The sequence below is a fragment of the Hyla sarda genome, chromosome 8 (genome assembly GCF_029499605.1).
Source record: "Hyla sarda isolate aHylSar1 chromosome 8, aHylSar1.hap1, whole genome shotgun sequence".
NCBI lineage: Eukaryota > Metazoa > Chordata > Amphibia > Anura > Hylidae > Hyla > Hyla sarda.
In genome coordinates this window covers 19,446,747-19,466,843 of record NC_079196.1, presented here as the reverse complement: position 1 = coordinate 19,466,843, position 20,097 = coordinate 19,446,747, and the positions used below count along the sequence as shown (strand labels likewise).

General features: G+C 42.9%; 2 protein-coding genes across 4 annotated transcripts in view; one reads left to right on the top strand and one right to left on the bottom strand.

Moving 5' to 3' along the window:
- ANKZF1 (ankyrin repeat and zinc finger peptidyl tRNA hydrolase 1) overlaps positions 1-13,065 on the top strand; it is a 33,497-nt gene extending 20,432 nt beyond the window's left edge. Inside the window, exons 10-16 of one of the 2 annotated variants that reach the window (XM_056535381.1) lie at positions 2,427-2,570; positions 3,964-4,083; positions 6,503-6,770; positions 6,866-6,977; positions 10,149-10,316; positions 11,123-11,190; positions 12,308-13,065. In XM_056535381.1, coding sequence (XP_056391356.1) covers positions 2,427-2,570; positions 3,964-4,083; positions 6,503-6,770; positions 6,866-6,977; positions 10,149-10,316; positions 11,123-11,190; positions 12,308-12,434 — 1,007 coding nt within the window. In that variant the 3' untranslated portion in view covers positions 12,435-13,065. The remainder of the gene's footprint in view (positions 1-2,426; positions 2,571-3,963; positions 4,084-6,502; positions 6,771-6,865; positions 6,978-10,148; positions 10,317-11,122; positions 11,191-12,307) is intronic. The other variant, XM_056535382.1, reaches the window with a different exon arrangement.
- Positions 13,066-15,989: 2,924 nt separating this feature from the next.
- GLB1L (galactosidase beta 1 like) overlaps positions 15,990-20,097 on the bottom strand; it is a 39,601-nt gene continuing 35,493 nt past the window's right edge. For both annotated transcript variants that reach the window (XM_056535383.1, XM_056535384.1), the window contains exons 16-18: positions 18,214-18,345; positions 17,576-17,800; positions 15,990-16,420 (exon numbers count right to left, since the gene is read on the bottom strand). In XM_056535383.1, coding sequence (XP_056391358.1) covers positions 16,217-16,420; positions 17,576-17,800; positions 18,214-18,345 — 561 coding nt within the window. In that variant the 3' untranslated portion in view covers positions 15,990-16,216. The remainder of the gene's footprint in view (positions 16,421-17,575; positions 17,801-18,213; positions 18,346-20,097) is intronic.

Below are 20,097 nucleotides of genomic sequence, written 5' to 3'. Positions count from 1 at the left end.
TCGCATAGTGCAATTTCCCAGCAGGAGAAAGTGAACGTTTCCCAGCAGGCATGACATCATTGAAGGCTGCTGGGGGACCACTTCTTCCCTCACATGGTTGCAGTGCTGCGAATGAGTGAATTTTGGAAAAATTCGATTCGGCTGATTCGACAAATATAATAGTGTGTGTAGGTTTTTAACTTTTTTCAAATTTTTGTAGGTAGTACTACTACTCCCAGCATGGAACAGACTGTTCCATGATGGGAGTAGTAGTACCTGTACTAATAGACAGATTGCCCCCGGGGTCTGACACCCGTTGCGATCCGATGCGCGCGGCCAGATCATTCTGCTACTGCCGCCCATGGGGAGCGAGCGCTTGCTGTGGCCGCCCACATCGCATCACCGCTGTGCGCAGGAGAACGGACACTGTTTATTCTTTTACAGTAGAAAACTCTCCACCCACATATAAGACTAAGGGGCCTATGCGCTGGGACCTATGTGTCAATCACACAGTGGTCCCAGCGCTGACATACAGGGGATATCAGACTGTTGCCGACTTTCATAAAAATATTTTTTTAGCCCGATTAAAGCTGCTAGAAAGCAGCAAAAGGCAAGCTTGAACTGTAATTTCTAACAACTCTGTTATCCTGGGGCTAGTTTATGGGGGTTAAAATCTGTGACAGTTGCGCTTTAACTGCAGGTACTACTGTTCCCACTATGGAGCACACTCTGCTCCATGCTGGGAGTTGTTGTACCTGTATTAATAGACAGATCGCAACAGGTGTCAGACGTGACACTCACTGCGATCTGTCTATTAATGCAGGTACTACAGCTCCCAGCATTGAGCAGAGTGTGCTCCATGTTGGGAACAGTAGTACCTGCAGTTAAGGACAGATCACAGCGGGTGTCACTCCTGACATCCACTACAATCATCCTGTATAATGTATAGATGCGGGGCACGGCCACTCTTCTCTGGTCCCCTGCACTGCTTTATATATATATATATTATTCATAGTTCCCGCAGAGAGTTGTGATTGCCTGGAACCATTTGGCCAATCACATCTCTCTGTGGGAAATATGAATCTGTGATATGAAGAACTTCACATGGCAGAACATAGTGCAGGATCGTGCAGAAGAGCGTCAGGCCGTCCGCATCTATACATTATATAGGAGGATCACAACGAGTGTCAAACCCCGGGGCGATCTGTCTATTAGTATAGGTACTACTACTCCCATCATGAAACAGTCTGTCCCATGCTGGGAGTAGTAGTACTACCTAAAAAATGAAAAAAGTTAACACACACTTTAATAAACACCTTATTAAAACACATTCCTAATAAAAAGTTTAACAAAATTAATTCTAAAAAATATTATTTTTACATTTAAATGGCCCCTTTCCACATTTTTATTATTGGCTGCTACATTTTAGGTCCCTGACGCCCACATAAATTAGTCCCTGTTTAAAAATTAATTAAAATTTTCTTATAGAAAATAAAAATGTCGTTAAATAAAAATTTTTACTGCAAAAATTCAGTGGACTCTTAGCCTTAGAGTAATAACAAAATGGAGTGAATGAAGAAATTCGTTATTTCGAATCGAGTGGAAATTCGGATTCGGTCAGAATCGAGTTTTTCATGAAATTCAGAAAGAATTCGGATTCGTGAGATTCGATTCGCTCAACTCTAGCTGTGATGAATAGCAGACCTCAGGCTCTGTGCATGTTTCAGTCTGTGCAGCTTTCTGTGAGAATCTGTGGAGCTTTCACTTTCTGTGCAGCTGACAATCAAGCTCCATGCAGAGAAACACTTCCTGAGTTTGGACTTCTGCCAGAGCAGGAGGAGACCAAACTCACTGTATTAATTGTGGCAGGGAACAGAACAGAGCCACCTAGTGGCTGTTTTTTATATTAAATTTTATTCATATTTATATTGATAATTTTAAAAGCAAGTGTATGGGGAAGTGTCTGCTAATTACACAAGGAACACTATATTAAAAGTTTTATTTGGTGACAGGTACTCTTTAAGTATGTGTATATATATATATATATATATATATATATATATATATATATATATATATACACACACATATATAAATATAATTTCCCAGGACTAGCCCTTTAATTGTTCAGGGATTAGGGAACACTGGGTGCCCTTATACGTATTGGGGACCATACTGGTTGTCACCCAGCATAAACAGTAATATCTATAACCCCCTTTTTTCTCCCAGTTTACTGTTGAGGGTTTTTCGTGGTATTCTTTGAACAATCTTGGGGCTCGTTCACATGGGCGTTGTGCTTCGGTTAAAGGACATCGGTCAGAAGGACAAGAGTTGAGCAGAGAAAAAAAAATACTGAATGGGTCGGAGCACAACGGTCGTGTGAACTTATCTTTATATGTGGAATAAACCCGCAAATTACGATTACGTCTCTGCGCTTTATTTAACAGACGTCGCTGAGGTATCGGAAGAAGAGAGTCCTCCCCCTGGAGAATATGTGGAAGAAGAGCTGACAATCAGCACCTTGGATCTGCGGGAACATGAAGTGCAGCCTAAGAGGAGAAGAAAAAAGAAAAAGAAGAGGGATGGGGCGAGTATGTATCATATTAAAGAGGTCACCCAGTTTAAAAATAGAAAAACAGAGCTATTTTTGACCAAAAACAGCACCACCCCTGTCCTCAGGTTTTGTGTGGTATTACAACTTGGCTCTATTAATTTTGACCTGAACTGCAAAATGACACACAACCCGAGGACAGGGGTGGTGCTTTTTTTTTTTTTTTTAAGAAATCAGCTCTGCTTTTTAAAAATGCTGGACAACCCCTTTAAACACAACCCCCCCCCCCCTCCACCACCACCACCACGCCCCCACCATACCACTGGGGTGACACACTGTAAGAAACCTCGTCCTCATGAAATCTCCCTACTACTGGGGTGACACACTGTAACAAACCTCCTCTTCATGTAATCTCCTTACTACTGGGGTGACACACTGTAACAAACCTCCTCTTCATGGAATCTCCTTACTACTGGGGTGACACACTGTAACAAACCTCCTCCTCATGTAATTACCTTACTACTGGGGTGACACTGTAACAAACCTCCTCCTCATATAATCTCCTTACTACTGGGGTGACACAATGAAACAAACCCCCTCCTCATGTAATCTCCTTACTACTGGGGTGACACACTGTAACAAACCTCCTCCTAATGTAACTACCTTACTACTGGGGTGACACACTGTAACAAACCTCCTCCTCGTGTAATCTCCTTACTACTGGGGTGACACACTGTAACAAACCTCCTCCTCATGTAATCTCCTTACAACTGGGGTGACATTGTAACAAACCTCCTCCTCCTCATGTAATCTCCTTACCACTGGGGTGACACACTGTAACAAACCTCCTCCTCATGTGATCTCCTTACTGCTGGGGTGACACACTGTAACAAACCTCCTCCTCATGCTGCTGGCTGAGCAAGTGGTTTGGATGCTGGATGTCTAACTTTCTTGTGGCAGAGCAGCGCCCCCCATCAAGAGGGCGCTCGAGGCAGCTGCCTATTTTGCCTATAGGCAGAGCCGTCCCTGGATAAATGCAAATAGCAGGAGAATATTATCCGCCTATATTAAAAATGCAAACATGGACATTTTAAAGGGTTATATGCTCACATAGACCAGTGGTCTCCAAACTTTGGCCCCCCAGCTGTTGCAAAACTACAACTCCCAGCATGCCCGGACAGCCAACGGCTGTCCGGGCATGCTGGGAGTTGTAGTTTTGCAACAGCTGGAGGGCCACAGTTTGGAGACCACTGACATGGACCATGCGGATCAATCAGGTGGAAAGATTTCTTCCTTTACTCCTGGATTATACCAATCGATCTGTGATCTTATTTAATCATTTTCTCTACTTTTTATGGCAGAAAATGTCATTTAGTTCAGTTCCTATATTTACCAGGTGACTTGATTGTCATGTTTTTTGGGGTCTATTCAAGATGGAGGCAGAACCGGGCTCGGTGATACATCTCAGAGGTCTGTACCCGATCCTGTGGATGAAGATTCGTCCTCGGAGGAGACAGAGAACCGTACACATCACCTCGCATCTGCATTGGAAGGTAAAGCAGCACTTGGAGGATATATCCATCTTTTAAAGGGGTACTACCGTGGAAAAGTTTTTTTTTTTTTTTTTTTAAATCAACTGGTGCCAGAAAGTTAAACAGATTTGTAAATCACTTCAAAAATCTTAATCCTTCCAGTACTTTTTAGGGGCTGTATACTAAAGAGAAATCCAAAAAAGAAATGTATTTCCTGTGATGTCGTGACCATAGTGCTCTCTTCTGACCTCTGCTGTCCATTTTAGGAACTGGAGAAAATCCCCATAGCAAACATATGCTTCTCTGGACAGTTCCTAAAATGGACAGCAGAGGTCAGCAGAGAGCACTGTGGTTAGGACATCACAGGAAATACATTTCTTTTTTGGATTTCTTTAGTATACAGCCCCTAAAAAGTACTGGAAGGATTAAGATTTTTTTAATAGAAGGGATTTACAAATTTGTTTAACTTTCTGGCACCAGAGTTTTCCACAGTAGTACCCCTTTAAAGGGGTACTCCACTTGAAAAGAATTTTTTTTTTAATCAACCGATTACAGAAAGTTAAACAGATTTGTAAATTACTTCTTTAAAAAAAAATCTTAATCCTTCTAGTACTTATAAGCTTCTGTATGCTCCACAGGAAGTTCTTTTCTTTTTGAATTTCCTTTCTGTCTGACCACAGTGCTCTCTGCTGACACCTCTGTCCATGTCAGGAACTGTCCAGAGCAGCATATGTTTGCTATGGGGATTTACTACTACTGTGGACAGTTCCTGACATGGACAGAGGTGTCAGCAGAGAGCACTGTGGTCAGACAGAAAGGAAATTCAAAAAGAAAATAACTTCCTGTGGAGGATACAGAACCTTATAAGTATTGGAAGGATTAAGATTTTTTTAATAAAAGTAATTTAGAAATCTGTTTAACTTTCTGTCATCAGTTGATTAAAAATAATTGTTTTCAAGTGGAGTACCCCTTTAAAGGGGTCGTCACCATAGGATCAATCTGTGGGACCCCCACTATAGAGGCCATACTGTTGCGCCCCCTCGTGCTGCAGCCCCTTTAGTCTGGGCATCGATGGGGATCCCAGAGGTTGAGCTATATTGACTTCAAATGATCCAACATCTCCTGCTGGTTTAGTGTCGGCATAAAAGGGATATTCCGGGCTTTTTTTTCTTTGACTATACCACAGGGGCTGTAAAGTTAGTGTAGTTCATAATTTAGTGTCTGTACCTGTGTGTGATGGTGGTCTCGCAATTCTTATGTGATCTTTGCCCCGATATTCATTTTTAGCAGCATACAAAATGACTGTTGTCTCGGGCTTTTCCCAGGTTGCAGTGCGGCCCGAGACATTACATCACTAGTCAGGTGTTGAAAGGGAGCCTGTCTGTGCTTCAGTGGGTGGAGCGACCGCTGGGTGGGAGGGAGTTCATTCTCCAGGGGCCTGCGGGGGAATTGTAGTCTTAAACACTGCACAGCATGGAAGGGAGTTCAGCTGTGCTGCAGTGGGTGGGGTGACTGATGTGTGGGAGGGAGATAAGTGACCTCACACTTATAAACATGGGATCCTGGGACTTGTAGTTGGGAGGGAGGGAACTCAAACAGGAAATTGCCATTTCACAAAAAAGAAAGCAGCAGCGTTATGGTAATCTCACAATACAACCATTTAGCCCCAAGACAAGCGCAGATCCTTCCTAAGCATGTCCATTACTGTCTGGCTGGTACATACTAAAATCACCTTATGGCGGAGAACCCCTTTAAGAGGCAACTTATTCCATAAGAATTTATTCAAAGTGGTGTTATAAAGGTATATATATATATATATATATATATATATATATATACACATACACACGTTGATTCATACTCTTCATCTTAGATTCCTAAGTCTACAATGAAAACTTTTTCAATTTCTTTTTTTTTTTTTTTTTTACTACAAAAATGGGTTATCCCAAGATTTAAAGCCATAGCCCAATAGCCTATCCACAAGAACGGCGATAAGTATCTGATTTGTAGGGGTCCGATCATGAGAATGGGGCTTCACAAGCAAGTCATGAACTAAAAACAGTGTAATCCCATGATCAGTTTTTATCTGTAGGTCAGTGTTTCTCATCCCATCCAGGGTGCCTCCAGCTGTTGCGAAACTACAACTCCCAGCATGCCCGGACAGCCGTTGGCTGTCCGGGCATGCTGGGAGTTGTAGTTTTGCAACAGCTGGAGGCACACTAGTTGGGAAACACTGGTGTAAGTTATTGACCCGCAACCTATGGCTGTCCATCTGTGTCTAAGGCTGTCCGGGCATGCTGGGAGTTGTAGTTTTGTAACAGCTGGAGGCACACTGGTTGGGAAACACTGGCGTAAGTCATTGACCCGCAACCTGTGGCTCTCCAGCTGATTAAATTAATATGAGAATAAATTGCTGATTACGTTTTATTCCACCAATAAGGCGATGACCTGTGTAGGATTCGTAACGTCTTATTCACATGCTGCAAAACGGGAGATACTGAGACGGCCAAGCAGATTTTACAAGAGCTGCTCCCCGGTTCCTCTGAGGACTCCTCTGTTCCCAGACTCTCCGCCCCCGAGGTTCTCCAGCAGCTGGTGAACGAACATCTTGCCATAGAGAAGCGCACCCTACTTCATGTGGCTGCAGCAGCAGGACAGGGGGACATGGCTCGTCTGCTGATGGACGCTGGATGGGACCCATCCCTCAGGTATGTGGATATTTTATATTCCATACCCGTAGTTATGTATTTTGCATTTCTATTATGTAACCGTTCGTTTTTTCCCCATAATTCCTCTCTTTTAGGGACTCCGCCGCCCAGACCCCATATTCTGTGTCTACTGACAAACGGACCCGGAACAGCTTCCGAAAATACAGAGAGGAGAACCCGGACAAATACAACTACAGCAAATCCCAGGTGTGTAGCTGCTGGTGCAAGCAGAGATATTGATAGTTATTTTAAATTGGCACGGTCATTAAAATAAATGTTTGCTATTGCGCTCCTTATGGTAAATAAAAAATCTAATGTACTTTGTTTAAAAAAGAAAAAATTAAGTTTTATTTGTTCAAAAAAAGCTGCCACTAGGTGTCTCCCTACTTGTCCAGAGCACATTCCCCCCCCCATCTCTTGCACAGACTTTGGACTCCTGCTGGCCTGGCCGAAGTCCAAAATCAGGAAATGCAGTCTGGAGTGCTGAAGGGGTGTGAGCCAATCATAGCTCATCTCACACTGAACTGCTCTGGGCTGCGTGTAGCAGAGTGAGGGAGGAAGTTCTCCCCTGTATGGCTTCAGATGATGTCACGCCTGCTGGGGAACGCCCCTTCCCAGTCTGTGAATCTGACTGAGACTGAGCAGAAGATACAGAGCAATATCAAGGTATAAAACTAACAAATAATAAAAATAAAGGCAGGGGGTGGTTTATCATGATGGGGGCAGTGAACTGGGAGGATTATAGAATTTAAAGGGTAGCTCCCACCATCCTATTTTATTTTTTATTTTTTTGCTAGCCCGTTTTCCAGCCCCCCCCCCCCCCCGCTACGGCACTAGCCCGTTCCCTCCACCCCCCTGCCCCGCATACCCCGTTCCCTCATTACACTTGCAGTTACTGCAGAGTCCGGCAGCGGGCGTGCAGGGACAGCGGCGGCGATGTGCGGGAGGAGTGGCCGGGGAGCCAATGCGCTCGCTCCCCCCTGTCTGATTGACAGGCAGGGAGCGAGTGCAGCCTAACTGAAAAAGGACTGATTGCCACTCCAAAATCAGTCCTTTTTCAGTAGCCGGTTTTTAAATGTAAATTAAACCTTTTTAATGAAAAAAAATAAAAGTATATTAGAGATATGTTGTAGTACATAAGTACTACAACATATCAAAAAATAAAGTTGGTCACAGTGCCCATTTAACCCCTTAACGACGCAGGATGTATATTTACGTCCTGCGCCGGCTCCCGCATCACCCCGCATGCGACCCCGCATCACATCGCGTCGGTCCCGGCGCTCATCAACGGCCGGGACCCGCAGCTAATACCACACATCGCCGATCGCGGCAATGTGCGGTATTAACCCTTTCTAAAGTGATAGTATCCCGGCTGCTCAGTCGGGCTGTTCAGGACCGCCGCGGTGAAATCACTGCGGCGTCCCGAACAGCTTACAGGACACCGGGAGGGCCCTTACCTGCCTCCTCGGTGTGCGATTGACGAATGACTGCTCAGTGCTTGAGATCCAGGCAGGAGCAGTCAAGCGCCGATAACACTGATCACAGGCGTGTTAATACACGCCAGTGATCAGCATAGGAGATCAGTGTGTGCAGTGTTATAGGTCCCTATGGGATAACAATGATCAGTGTGTTTAGTGTTATAGGTCCCTATGGGATAACAATAATCAGTATAAGAGATCAGTGTGTGCAGTGTTATAGGTCCCTATGGGATAACAATGATCAGTATAAGAGATCAGTGTGTGCAGTGTTATAGGTCCCTATGGGATAACAATGATCAGTGTGTGCAGTGTTATAGGTCCCTATGGGATAACAATAATCAGTATAAGAGATCAGTGTGTGCAGTGTTATAGGTCCCTATGGGATAACAATGATCAGTATAAGAGATCAGTGTGTGCAGTGTTATAGGTCCCTATGGGAGCTATAACATTGCAGAAAAAAAAGTGTTAATAAAGGTCATTTAACCCCTTCCATAATAAAAGTTTGAATCACCCCCCTTTTCCCATAAAAAAAATAAAAGTGTAAATAAAAAATAAAAAACATGTGGTATCGCTGCGTGCATAAATGTCCAAATTATAAAAATATATCGTTAATTAAACCGCACAGTCAATGGCGTACGCGCAAAAAAATTCCAAAGTCCAATAAAGCGTATGTTTGGTCACTTTTTATACCATTAAAAAATGAATAAAAAGTGATCAAAAAGTCAGATCAAAACAAAAATCGTACCGATACAAACTTCAGATCATGGCGCAAATAATGAGTCCTCATACCGTCCTGTACGTGGAATAATAAAAAAGTTATAGGGGTCAGAAGATGACATTTTTAAACGTAAAAATTTTCCTGCATGTAGTTATGATTTTTTCCAGAAGTGCGACAAAATCAAACCTATATAAGTAGGGGATCATTTTAATCGTATGGACCTACAGAATAATGATAAGGTGTCATTTTCACCGAAATATGCACTGCGTAGAAACGGAAGCCCCAAAAGTTACAAAATGGCGTTTTTTCTTCAATTTTGTCGCACAATGATTTTTTTTTTCCGTTTCGCCGTGAATTTTTGGGTAAAATGACTGATGTCACTGCAAAGTAGAATTGGTGACGCAAAAAATAAGCCATCATATGGATTTTTAGGTGGAAAATATAAAGGGTTATGGTTTTTAAAAGGTAGTGGAGGAAAAAACAAAAATGCAAAAACTGAAAAACCCTGAGTCCTTAAGGGGTTAATAGGCCCCTCCACCCCCTAAATATTCATTTATCCTTTAAGTATACCTGTCCTATCACAGACAAAAATAATGCTTATGTATGTTGCTCACGAGGTCATACAGATTACATGTCTTTTTTTTTTATGTGTCTAGTTTCTGTATTTTGCTCACAAATCCCTTTGTTTTGCTGCTCACTCATTCTGACATCCACTGCTCAGGAAGGGGCATGTCCGAGGCGAGCACTGAGCCCGCCCTCACTCACCATGCATACACTTTCTCAGAGTCTGCTTTGCTTGGTCTCTTCATCCAATCACTGCGGGCTGCTCTGTAACCCCTTCCTCTCTGTTTTCATGCTGCAGTCTGACAGGACAGGAGTGAGCACAGAGGAGAGCTAGGCCCGCCCTCACTTCCTGGACTTTGTCCCTGCCTCTGCTTCAGCTGGGACAAAGATGATGCTGCAGCCGGACAGGATTATGTTCTGGATGATATGTGATATGGGGACCCCTAGTGGTCTTTTTTTATAAGCCCTGATAAAGGAGATAACATTTTACTTAGGAAGTATATTAGAAAGGTTAATGTTTTGCCAATATATACAACATATGAAAAGTTTTTGTTTAATTTAATTCATAACATGTTTTGGCATCGTACTCAATATCGGACACTTGTCCTAAATTGTTAGATCCCTGGACCGATATTGGAAGAGGTGGAGGCGCGCAAGACTGAGAAGAAACGCGCTCAGCGGGCGCAAAGGAAACAGAAGGAGAAGGAAGAAAAAGAAGAGAGGCTGAAAAGGGAGGCAGAGGAGGCCGAAAAGAAGAGATTTGCAGCTCTGAGTGACCGGGAGAAGGTGAATTCCGTTTCTTGTTATTTCAAAAGTTTTTTTTTAAAACATGCATGGTTTTATTATATTAACCCCTCAGTGACGACAAGGTGATCTTCGTGCTTTCACCGTTGTTATTGGGACCCTTTCATGGTGCGCAGCTATTTCTTATTCTCTTCATGCCATGGGGCAGGACCATAGCTGAGCTGTTTGTCAGAAGTATACAGGCATGGACTTCCTTTTCCTTACTTGTCTGCACTTAATATGCAGTCACTGTACTGGACTAATGATTACACAGTGCAATAAAATAGATAGCAAGGTGCTATGTAAGTTTAAAGAAACAGCAGCAGCACAGCAAGGAAAGGGTTACACTAAGCACAGAACTGCTGCTGATAAGACGCTATAAAGAGTGATTATACTGTGGACATACAGTAGTTTTTACATTGGTATTTACACAAGGGACATTTGCCCTAAGCTTTATGGGTGGTGACAGATGAGAGGGAAGCCTTGATTTACCTTTGAGCTTCAATGTGTATCATCTTCTGTAGGTAAACTGGCTCAGCTTGCTCCCTCCTGCACATAGTACATGGTAAGCCCCGCCTCCTCTTTCTGTATTTTGTCCTGCTCTAGCTGTTAAAGGGGACTAATTTCCCCTAACAGGCAGTGAATATCACATTGCAGAGGAGTGAGACACCTAGTGGCCAAGACTTTTTAGAGCTCTTTTTTTTTTTCTGGGGTTTGTTACAGATCACATGGGCTGTGTCCTGGAGGAAAGTTGTTTCAGTATTTTGTATATTTTTATGCATTATCCCTGTATTTCTCATCCCCTGCAGAGAGCTATCGCAGCGGAGCGCAGACTGGCTGCACAACTCACCGAAGAGACGGCCGGGATTAACGTCAGGTAACTGGGTTCTGCTTTAGGCCCTGTGTGTTTTTCAGTTGGACGAATAAGACCACATGACCACGTACACTGCACTTTCCATGCCTTAAAGTCAGTGGTCTCCAAACTGTGGGCCTCCAGCTGTTGCAAAACTACAACTCCCAGCATGCATAGTTTTTCAACAGCTGGAGACACACTGTTGGGAAAAAACTGCCTTAAAGTACAAATATTATGTGGTCCCCTATTGTCAGAAAGCAATGCATTGTGGGAATTCTGGTAATAATTAGACCAGTGTTTCCCAATCAGGGTGCCTCCAGATGTTGCAAAACTACAACTCCCAGCATGCCCAGACAGCCTTTGACTGTCCAGGCATTCTGGGAAGTGTAGTTTTGCAACAGCTGGAGACACACTGTTGGAAAAACACTGCCTTAAAAGGGGTACTCCGATGGGAAACAATTTATTTTAAATCAACTAGTGCCAGAAAGTTATACAGATTTGTAAATTACTTCTATTAAAAAAATCTTAATCCTTCTGGTACTTATCAGCTGCTGTATACTCCACAGGAAGTTCTTTACTTTTTGAATTTCCTTTCTGTCTGACCACAGTGCTCTCTGCTGACACCTCTGTCAGGAACTGTCCAGAGTAGTAGCAAATCCCCATAGCAAACCTCTCCTCTCCTCTGGACAGTTCCTGACATGGGCAGAGGTGTCAGCAGAGAGCACTGTGGTCAGACAGAAAGGAAATTCAAAAAGTAAAGAACTTCCTGTGGAGTATACAGCAGCTGATAAGTATTGGAAGGATTAAGATTTTTAAATAGAAGTAATTAAAAAATCTGTTTAACTTTCTGGCACCAGTTCACTCCAGCAGAGTACCCCTTTAAGAGTAACGTTATTATGTGGTCCCCTATAGCCAAAAAGCAGTACATTACGGGAACACTGATGATAAATCGACTGGACTGTAAGGTCACATGTCTGACAGCTGGGGCTAAACAACTGCTGTCTGTTTCCAAGGGCAACCAGCAGAAATGTGGGATGCAATTAGATGAATGGAGATAACAAGAACAAAAAAAACCTATAAAAAGTTACTCAACTTTTTGATTTTAACGGAGGTTCACCCTGGTATTTGCTTTGTGTTTTAGGCGCTGCTGGCAATGTGGGGCGTCCCTTTTAGGAAAAATACCATTCGAATACCTCGAATTCTCCTTCTGTACCACTCGCTGCCTACAAGAGCATCGACGTAACCAGGCCGCAAAGTCCCAGAAGTAGCCGCCCTGATCACACCGGGACCTCACCGCCAAAGTACAAGCAATACCGCACGCCCGATGCTGCAAACGTCACTTCCCTCACAGTCCGGTCAGAGATCCCTGGACTATAACCAGCATGCACACAGTGTTCCTGGAGACCTACTGCTGAACAGAGACTACAAAAATACATTGGTGCTACTACAAAACACAATACATTTCTTCATGGTATACTGGCCACTAGGTGGCACTGTGTACATTGTATTTATTCAATCGTTGTAAGTACAGGAATGAGTGTTCTGTGATTTTTTTTTCCCTAATGGTTGACCAGTCTGTAGTAGTTGCCGTCTGCCAAAAATCAGGGTATAGTATTGTCTTAATTGTTACATTTAAAGGGATACTCCGGCACGCCCCCACAATACTCCGTCCCCGTGATCGGGAGGCATAAGACTTGGAGCCTCCAGCACTTCCTGCAGCGCTCACAGGTGGGTGCTGCATGCTTGATTGTGGGGGTCCGCAGTGGCGGGACCCCCCGCGATCAGACATCTTATCCCTTATCCTTTGGATAGGGGATAAGATGTCTTAGGGCCGGAGTACCCCTTTAAAAAGGGGTACTGCAGTGGGAAAAAAACTTTTTTTAAATCAACTGGTGCCAAAAAGTTAAAAAGATTTGTAAATTACTTCTATTTAAAAAAAACAATCCTTCCAGTACTTATCAGCTGCTGTATGCTCAACAGGAAGTTGTGTAGTTCTTTTCAGTCTGACCACAGTGCTCTCTGCTGACACCTCTGTCCATGTCAGGAACTGTCCAGAGCAGGAGCAAATCCCCATAGCAAACCTCTCCTGCTCTGGACAGTTCCTTTCACGGACAGAGGTGTCAGCAGAGAGCACTGTGGTCAGACTGAAAAGAACTTCACAACTTCCTGTTGAGCATACAGCAGCTGATAAGTACTGGAAAGATTAAAATTTAACTTTCTCGCACCAGTTTTCCACTGTAGTACCCCTTTAACCAGTGTTTCAACACTACAACTCCCATCATGTCCTGAAAGCCTTCTGGGGAGCACTGGGTTGGAGATTTAAAGGGGTTCTTATCCCATATCCAAAGGATGGCCCATATTCAAAGATGCTCTGCCCCTCAATGCAAGCCTATGGGAGGGGCGTGACAGCTGTCACGCCCCCTCCCATAGGCTTGCATTGAGGGGGCGGAGCCGTGACGTCACAATGCTCCGACCCCGTGGTCGACAGTAATCTTAATTTTAACGGGGTGCGGCGTGCAAGATCACGGGTGTCCCCACTGGCGGGACCCCCGCGATCAGGCATCTTATCCACTATCCTTTGGATAGGGGATAAGATGTCTAAGTGCCGGAGTACCCCTTTAATGCTTTACAATCAGCCACAGCCTAGGGGAGTCTTTCCAACCAGACTGCCTCCAGCTGTTGCAAAACTACAACTTCCAGCATGCCCGGACAGCCGTTGGCTGTCCGGGCATGCTGGGAGTTGTAGTTTTGCAACAGCTGGAGGCACCTTAGTTGGGAAACACTGGCTCAGGAACACTGCCTTGTGTGGTAGAATAACTTATAATACACAAAAGGTGCTAGTAATATCTTCAATGGATACAGATATAATAAAGACAAATTTTATAAGTAGTTGTCTATAGGGTGACCTCTCACATAATCTTAGTTTTTCACTGCTAGGCGGCCAGGAATTGGCTCTATTGAAGAGGAGGAGCCATAGATAGATGGGAGGAGACAGCAGGGACTGTGCGTTTCTGTAGAGCCCGAGTGACTCTGTGATATCTCCATAGCTGTTAGTATAGGTACTTCATCAGTGTATATGGTATAGAAATGTTGTTTTTACAAAGTTTCCAGGAGATTTAAAGGGGTACTCCGGTGGAAAATAAATGTTTTCAAATCAACTGGTGCCAGAAAGTTATACAGATTTGTAAATTACTTCTATTTAAAAGTCTTAATCCTTCCAGGACTTATCAGCTGCTGTATGCTCCAGAAGAAGTTGTGTAGTTCTTTCCAGTCTGACCACAGTGCTCTCTGCTGACACCTCTGTCCATGTCAGGAACTGTCCAGAGCAGGAGATGTTTGCCATGGGGATTTGCTCCTAAATGGACAAAGGTGACAGCAGAGAGCACTGTGGTCAGACAGAAAGGAAATTAAAAAAGAAAATAACTTCCTGTGGAGCATACAGCAGCTGATAAGTACTGGAAGGATTAAAGGGGTACTCCACTGGACAAAAAAAAAAATCTTAATCAACTGGTGCCAGAAAGTTATATAGATTTGTAAATTACTCCTATATAAAAATCTTAATCCTTCCAGGATTTATCAGCTGCTGTATGCTCCAGAGGAAGTGGTGTAGTTCTTTCTAGTCTGACCACAGTGCTCTCTGCTGACACCTCTGTCCATTTTAGGAACTGTCTAGAGCAGGAGCAAATCCCCATAGCAAACCTCCTGCTCTGGACAGTTCCTGACATGGACAGAGGTGTCAGCAGAGAGCACTGTGGTCAGACTGAAAAGAACTACACAACTTCCTGTGGAGCACACAGCAGCTTATAAGTACTAGAAGGATTAAGATTTTTATATGGAAGTAATTTACAAATCTATATAAACTTTCTGGCACTAGTTGCTTTCCACCAGAGTACCCCTTTAAACATGTATCCTGCTGCCGGACCAACATTGAAGTTACGCTTTGAGCGTTTTGCATTCTTTGCTTTTATAGTGCAGCATAGGCTATAATCTGAGAATGATATAGAGGTTCTTGTGTATGCCTTGTGCTTACCTGTTTTATTTGATCTGGCAGGCTTTGTTTTTCAGCCATATTGATTCCTCTTTCATCGCTTAAATAATTTCCTAATGCTACCCTGGGAGCCAGGAGGAGGGATCTGCTAAGTAATAATGTCACCATGTAGTTTGCAGCTGACCCAGGACTGACCTCTTCAGTTTTCTGTGGGTCAGACTGGTGATCACATGACCCAGTTACATTAATTTAAAAAAAAAAATGCATCGATGCAGCTGTGCTGGAATGAAACAGATTACGCTGTAGGACTAGTGATGATGAGCGTGCACGATATGGACTTAAAAAAAAAAAAAACGACAAACAAAGCCCGGAGTGCTTCTTTATAACTTTACAAATACCCAAAGCGTCTAACCTGCTTGTTGATGGTTTCCAAACCGTGGGGATTCTCTACAGAGCAAAAAAGCTCAACCTAAAAAAGTAGAAAAAAGTTTACATAGACATAATAAACTGAAATGCGTTAGTTATAATAGACTGAAATGCGTTAGTTATAATAGACTGAAAATAGACTATAAAGCCAACAGTAATGAAAGGTAAAAGGTTTTTCACTTTTAATGACATTATTTATATACATTGGGGTGTGTCATGTGACCCGATATCGGACAGAAAATTACAAATTAGAAGAGTGCAAATGATCAAAGTATCAGGGAAAAATGTGGATGGAGCAGAGAGGATACGATTTAGAGCTATGTTTCCCAATCAGGGTGCCTCCAGCTGTTGCAAAACTACAACTCCCAGCATGCCCGGACAGCCGTTGGCTGTCCGGGCATGCTGGGAGTTGTAGTTTTGCAACAGCTGGAGGCACCCTGATTGGGAAACACTACCATCATAGTAATACAGATGTAATTAGCGCCTGAGATTGTCCAGGTCTTTACTTTATACCATTCACAACAGCAGCAGCATCATTACTAGAGACGTCCTTCACCATCTCCAGCCCTTATTCCGTAACAGTGTGACCTGACCGAGCAGGAACTTGTATAAGCGCATTACAGCAGTGTCCGCTAATCATTTTCCCACATAAGTCCCATTCAGTATGGGCTTGTCCAGGAACATGGCTATAGGCCGATCTGGTGCGTTCTCCAGTTCCAGCACAGTAATGTTGTTGACCTGTGAAGAGCTTAGAATGGTGCCTGGCACATAAAGGGTTACTTGTGGTCCTCGGACAGGCCAGTATCGTCCAAGATTGAAGCCATTAATCCATACCTGTCCCTGAAAAATAAAATCGGACAATAATATATATATGAAACTTATAAGACATTGATACATACATTACTTATTCTGTACTGATCCTGAGTTATATCCTGTATTATACTCCAGAGCTGTACTCACTATTCTGCTGGTGAGGTCACTGTGTACATACATTACATTACTTATCCTGTACTGATCCTGAGTTATATCCTGTATTATACCCCAGAGCTGTACTCACTATTCTGCTGGTGAGGTCACTGTGTACATACATTACATTACTTATCCTGTACTGATCCTGAGTTATATCCTGTATTATACTCCAGAGCTGTACTCACTATTCTGCTGGTGAGATCACTGTGTACATACATTACATTACTTATCCTGTACTGATCCTGAGTTATATCCTGTATTATACTCCAGAGCTGTGCTCACTATTCTGCTGGTGAGGTCACTGTGTACATACATTACATTACTTATCCTGTACTGATCCTGAGTTATATCCTGTATTATACTCCAGAGCTGTACTCACTATTCTGCTGGTGAGGTCACTGTGTATATACATTACATTACTTATCCTGTACTGATCCTGAGTTATATCCTGTATTATACTCCAGAGCTGTACTCACTATTCTGCTGGTGAGGTCACTGTGTACATACATTACATTACTTATTCTGTACTGATCCTGAGTTATATCCTGTATTATACTCCAGAGCTGTACTCACTATTCTGCTGGTGAGGTCACTGTGTACATACATTACATTACTTATCCTGTACTGATCCTGAGTTATATCCTGTATTATACTCCAGAGCTGTACTCACTATTCTGCTGGTGAGGTCACTGTGTACATACATTACATTACTTATCCTGTACTGATCCTGAGTTATATCCTGTATTATACTCCAGAGCTGTACTCACTATTCTGCTGGTGAGCTCACTGTATACATACATTACATTACTTATCCTGTACTGATCCTGAGTTATATCCTGTATTATACCCCAGAGCTGTACTCACTATTCTGCTGGTGGGGTCACTGTGTACATACATTACTTATCCTGTACTGATCCTGAGTTATATCCTGTATTATACTCCAGAGCTGCACTCACTATTCAGCTGAGCCCACAGATGATGGATACCCCAATGTATTGTATTACATGTAAGTAAACTTTTTGTTACCTTTGACCATTTGGGCAGTTTTAGATAGGTGTCGCCGATGTCTGTAATGCTTAAGGTTCCGCTGTAGATGGCTGGACCGGTTGTGTTCTTAGTCTGTGATGTCTTCAGGACACGGTCGGACATAATGTGGGGCCACCCTTGGGAAATGGGGCCATCCAGATTTAAAGGATAAACCACCCAGTTTTCCAGGAGATCATTCCCCAGGGTCAGGTTACCTATGATGCCCTAATAAAATCAATTAAACAAAGTATTATCACTAAATCAGCAGTCTCTACCCTGCGGCTCTCCAGCTGTTGCAAAACCACAACTCCCAGCATGCCCGGACAGCCAACGGCTGTCCGGGCATGCTGGTAGTTGTAGTTTTGCAACAGCTGGAGACACACTTTTTGGCAAACACTGCTGTAAGTCAGTGGTCTCCAACCTGCGACTCTCCAGCTGTTTGCAAAGGGAGTTGTAGTTTTGCAACAGCTGGAGACACACTTTTTGGCAAACACTGATGTAAATCAGTGGTCTCCAACCTGCGACCACCGGCTGACCAGGCATGCTGGGAGTTATAGTTTTGCAACAGCTGGAGAGTCGCAAGTTGGAGAACGCTACTGTATTCATAGAAGCCTACAATATCCTGTTACTGCCCTTACCTTGAAGTCTTTAAGATCGCTGCCATAGTTGATCCTCCCCATATTTTCCACTAACACATCCAGCCATTGTCCCTCCTTCCCAGTAACATTCACATTCTTGAGGCTGTCCCTTTCCAGCACGCCGTAAAATGTCTGTAAAAAAATTAATACAGGCTCAGTATTGCTGCAGAATTTTTGCATTAAAGGGGTTATCCAGGAAAAAACTTATTTTCATATATATCAACTGGCTCAAGAAAGTTAAACCGATTTGTAAATGACTTCTATTAAAAAATCGTAATCCTTTCAGTACTTATGAGCTGCTGAAGTTGAGTTGTTCTTTTCTGTCTAAGTGCTCTCTGATGACACCTGTCTCGGAACTGTCCAGAGTAGAAGCAGATCCCCATAGCAAACCTCTTCTACTCTGTGCAGTTCCCAAGAAAAGCAGAGATGTCAGCAGAGAACACTGTTGTCAGACAGAAAAGAACAACTCAAATTCAGCAGCTGATAATTATTGGAAGGATTAAGATTTTTTTTAATAGAAGTAATTTACAAATCTGTTTAACTTTCTGGAGCCAGTTGAGATATATATATGTGTGTGTATATATATATACACATGTTTGTATGTGTATATATATATATATATATATATATAGATAGATAGATAGAAAAATGGAGTGGAGTTTAAGGCCATGTTAACACAGCGAAAATGAGCGGAATGTCTGCCCAGAAAATACGAGTGGAAATTCCACACATTTGCTTAAAGGGGTATTCCAGGCCAAAACTTTTTTTATATATCAACTGGCTCCGGAAAGTTAAACAGATTTGTAAATTACTTCTATTAAAAAATATTAATCCTTCCAATAGTTATTAGCTTCTGAAGTTGAGTTGTTGTTTTCTGCCTCACGTCCCGGGAAGTGACATCATCATTGAGCAGTTAGACAGAAAACTTCAGAATCTAATAACTATTGCAAGGATTAAGATTTTTTAATAGAAGTAATTTACAAATCTGTTTAACTTTCCGGAGCCAGTTGATATATATATATATAAAAAAAAGTTTTGCCTGGAATACCCCTTTAAATGGGAACTAATCCACTTCTGAGGTAGCTGGAGGATTTACCTCTGCTCCTGTGTCGGCTGCTGCGCTGTGAATGATAAAGCCTGGCAGGACCAGGCTTTATCAAACAAGCGCAGAACGCACAGATCAATGTGGTTCTATTGAACCACATTGATCTGTATGAGGAATCTAATGATTTCTCCTTAAAGTCCCAAGGGACTAAAAGTGTAAAAAAAAAAAGAAGTTTAAAAACACACATTAACCCCTTCCTTATTAAGGCTAAGTTCAGACTACAGAATTTCCGCCTGCAATTCTGCTTTGAAATTGCAGGCGGAAATTCCGCTTGCTAAAATGTATAGTGTAGTGAATGGGTTTCCGTTCACAAATTCACACTTTGGAATTTGTGAAGCGGAATTTGTGAACGGAAAATCCGCTTAGAAATTTCCACCCGAAGAAAGGGGTTGTTCTTTCTTCAGGCGGAAATCCGCGCAGAACACATTGCAGTCTATTGGAGACTGCAGTGTCCGCGCGGTCCTAGCACCGACTGATTCAACCGGCGCTGGCCGCACTCGGAATCTCCGGGCGGAAATTTTCTGCCGGAGAGTCCGTAGTCTGAACCTAGCCTAAAAGTTCAAATCACCCCCCTTTTCCCAAATTCCATATAAAAAGAACTATCAAAATATAAGGTTAATTAAAATGTACGGTCAATGACATATACGTAAAAAAATTCCAAAGTCCAAAATTGCATATTTTGTTGGATTCCCCTATCCAAAGGGGATAAGATGTCTGATCGCAGGGGTCCAGCCACTGGGACCCCGCAATCTTGATGCAGACCCGGCAATCTGTGCTGA